Source organism: Ranitomeya imitator, chromosome 4, assembly GCF_032444005.1.
Source record: "Ranitomeya imitator isolate aRanImi1 chromosome 4, aRanImi1.pri, whole genome shotgun sequence".
Taxonomy (NCBI): Eukaryota; Metazoa; Chordata; class Amphibia; order Anura; family Dendrobatidae; genus Ranitomeya; species Ranitomeya imitator.
The window spans coordinates 648,820,734-648,824,429 of record NC_091285.1 but is presented as its reverse complement, the minus strand read 5'-3'; the positions used below and the strand labels follow the sequence as shown (position 1 = coordinate 648,824,429).

The 3,696-nt window shown below is 40.2% G+C and overlaps 1 protein-coding gene across 1 annotated transcript; it reads left to right on the top strand.

Annotated features, from left to right (window-relative positions):
• The first annotated feature begins 2,411 nt into the window (after positions 1-2,411).
• Positions 2,412-3,242, top strand: LOC138674641 (olfactory receptor 8D1-like). The gene has a single exon (XM_069762457.1). The coding sequence runs from the start codon at positions 2,412-2,414 to the stop codon at positions 3,240-3,242; it is 831 nt and encodes a 276-aa protein (XP_069618558.1).
• The last annotated feature ends 454 nt before the right edge of the window (positions 3,243-3,696 follow it).

The window sequence follows — 3,696 nt, the reverse complement described above, 5'->3', positions numbered from 1 at the left end:
GTGAGAAATTACATATTTAAAAGATGTAAGTAAAGTATATATTTATACGAGATACAGTAGATGGATGGATAGATATGTGGATAGATTTTTCTTTTCCCATAGCCGTATGAGGGCTTGTTTTTAGCAAGATGAGTTGTAATTTTGCATGACATCATTTATTTTATCATGTGATGCATTTGAAAACGGGAAAAAAATTCCAAGTGCATTGAAAGTGCAAAATAAGTGCATATTCAACTGAATAAAAGTGCTGTCATTGACAGCCCCCTGGACAAGGCAGTGCTAGTCTCAGACTTTCCGGTGCCTATAGGCTATATGATGCAGCTTCAGGGTGCCACATGCGGCTCGTGAGCAACATGTTTGAGACCCCTGATCTATAGTAATGTTCCCATCCTGGTCCTCATCTTGTAGTAATGTCCCCAACCTGGTCCTCATCTTGTAGTAATATCCTCATCTTGGAGTTATGTCTCCCATCCTGGTCCGTATCTTGTAGTAATGTCCCCATCTGGTAGTAATGTCCCCATCCTGGTCCTCATCTTGTAGTAATGTCTCCATCTTGTAATAATGTTCCCCTCTTGTAGTAATGTCCCCCATCCTGGCCCCTATCTTGTAGTAATGTTCCCATCTTGTAGTAATATTCCCATCCTGGTCCCCATCTTGTAGTAATGTCTCCATCTTGGAGTTATGTCCCCCATCCTGGTCCGTATCTTGTAATGTCCCTATCTTGTAGTAATATTCCCATCCTGGTCCCCATCTTGTAATATTGTTCCCATCCTGGTCCTCATCTTGTAGTAATGTCTCCATCTTGTAATAATGTTCCCCTCTTGTAGTAATGTCCCCCATCCTGGTCCCTATCTTGTAGTAATATTCCTATCCTGGTCCCCATCTTGTAGTAATGTCTCCATTCTGCAACCCATCTTGTAGTAATTTCTCTTCCTTGTAGTGCTATCCCCATCCTGATTCCCATCTTGTAATATTGTTCCCATCCTGGTCATCATCTTGTAGTAATGTCTCCATCTTGTAATAATGTTCTCCTCTTGTAGTAATGTCCCCATTCCTGTCCCAATCTTGTAGTAATGTCCCCTATTGTGCAGCTCTTCAAATGTATATAGCTTGCAAAAAAAGACTGAGAGGAGGCTTAATAGCTGTCTACAAATATCTCATGGGCTGTCACATTGTAGAAGGATCATCTTTATTCTCATTTGCACAAGGAAAGACTAGAAGCAATGGGATGAAACTGAATGGGAGGAGATACATTAGGTATTAGAAAAAACTTTTTGACAGTGAGGGTGATCAATGAGTGGAACAGGCGACCACGAGAGGTGGTTGGGTTCTCCTTCAATGGAAGTTTTCAATCAGAGGCTAGACAGACATCAATCTGGGATGATTTAGTGAATCCTGCTTTGAGCCGGGGGTTGGACCAGATGACCCAGGAGTTCCCTTCCAACTCTACCATTCTATGATTCTAAAAAAAAATTTCTTCTGACCTGACCTAATTTCCGTGGTGAACATCTGACCTCTTGCCTTCCAAAGCAGTGAACAAGGATGAACATTAAACTGAAAAGAAGTGCTGACATCGGCGGCCCCCTGGACAAGGCTGTGATTGTCACAGAAGCTCCGGTGCCTGTGAATCGTACGGTGTCCAGGAGCTGCATATGGCTTGGGGGCCACGTGTTTGATACACCTGATTTAATACATACTACAATCAATAAATTTGTCATAACATCAATAAATACATAGCTAAAATATATAATAGATCCTTAAAAATGTTTCTTCAACTTACAAACATTCTTATATAAATAGCATCATTTTTGGATTCATGATCTGAGGGGGGTTATCAACTTGTTCCCTCTTACCCATTTCTTTGTATATTGCATATTAACAAAGAACAGTGGTGGTCCTCCCCCTTCACCTGTCAGATACGCCATTCTTCAAGTTGTAATAATTATACTTCCTCGGTTGAAGACATCCTTAAAGGTGGTGGCATCGCATGACCATGTTGTTTCAGACCTTTATCCATGAGGACGATAGAGTCAGTGACCAGAGGAGGCCAGGAGGAATGTAGCTTCTTCATGCTGTATGTTGGGAAAACCCGAGCAACGAGTACACTCGCTCATCACTAGCGCTTAAGCTTGATTTTTAACCACTGATTGATTGAACTGTCTATCTCCTGGGCACTATCATTTTTATTTTTGCTAAAATTTATAGTATCTTTATTTTTAATACAGAAATATGGTGGAAAAAAATGATGGTTTCATCATAAGTAGATGTTCTCACTGAAGCCTTTATGAACATTGAAATCATAAGTAATGACACTTTACAATCGTACTATGAATTCTGAGTTCATTATTGTTGGGTTTTCCAATTTTCCTTCTTTTCAGATTTCATTTATTTTGTTTTTTCTCTTGACCTATATGACCACATTGGTGGCAAACCTCCTCCTCATTGCTCTCATAGCCTTGAGCTCTTTGTTGCTGACACCTATGTATTTCTTCTTGTTTAACTTGGCCTTCTTGGACATCACCTACACCTCTGTCACTTCTCCAAAGCTGATTTACATCTCCGTCATGGCCGGTTGCACCATGTCTCACTCAGAATGCATAATCCAGTATACTTTCTTTGTCGCCTTTACCTCGGTAGAATATTTTCTCCTCACAGTGATGTCTTATGATCGTTACATGGCAGTCTGTAGACCTCTACATTATCATATGGTCCTCAACAGGAGATTTTGTAGAATAGCCTCCTTAAGCATTTGGCTTTGTGGCTTCATCTTCAGTATACCTATATCCGTCACAACATCTCAAAATGTCTACTGCTCCTCCAATGTCATCAATCACTTTTTTTGCGATATTGCTGTGTTGCTAGAACTTTCCTGCACCAGCACAGCTTCTACCCAGAACATCATATTGTTTGAAGGAGCCTTGTTCTTGACCACCTGCTTTTTGCCCACTGTGGTTTCTTACATCTTCATAATTAACACTGTTTCCAAAATAAAGTCTTTAAATGGGAAACATAAAGCCTTCTCCACCTGTGCCTCCCATCTCACCACTGTCATTCTATTCTATTCAGTGATTTTCACACTCTATATGATGCCGAGAGCTTCTCTTACACAGGATCAACGTAAAATAATAAGTGTCCTTTTTTCAAATGTCATCCCTATGCTGAATCCATTGGTGTACAGTTTAAGGAACAAAGATATTAAAAAAGCCTTGAAAATGGTTTTAAGAAGCTCAACATTAGTTTAGCATTATCAAATAATGACAAATGATTGGCTTTTTGTGGAGTCTTCTTCTACTGGAGCTTTGGTCTGCTTTATTGTGTCAGAGCCTGGCCCCCTGGAAGAAACTCCAGTCCACTGGGCTGGTGTGATCCTTTGTTCTAGTGAAGACAAATCAACATATGGTTTTGGCCTTATTTGGCTTTCATGGTAAATATTACAACTAGAAGTAAGATAAAGTTTTTGTTAGTTTTGTTGTTTTTGTTGGTAGTTTTTTTTGTTGGCAGTTTTTGTTGTTTTGTTCACTAATCAAAGTCATATTATGTTTGTGTGTGTGCAGCCCATTCACTATCTCCATCTACCCCCCACCCCCTGAAGATGGCTGGACCATCATTGTAAATACATCATTGTAAATACACACCTGTGCTTTGTATCGCCCCCTCCTCATTGTAGATTGTAAGCTCTCACGAGCAGGGTCGTCT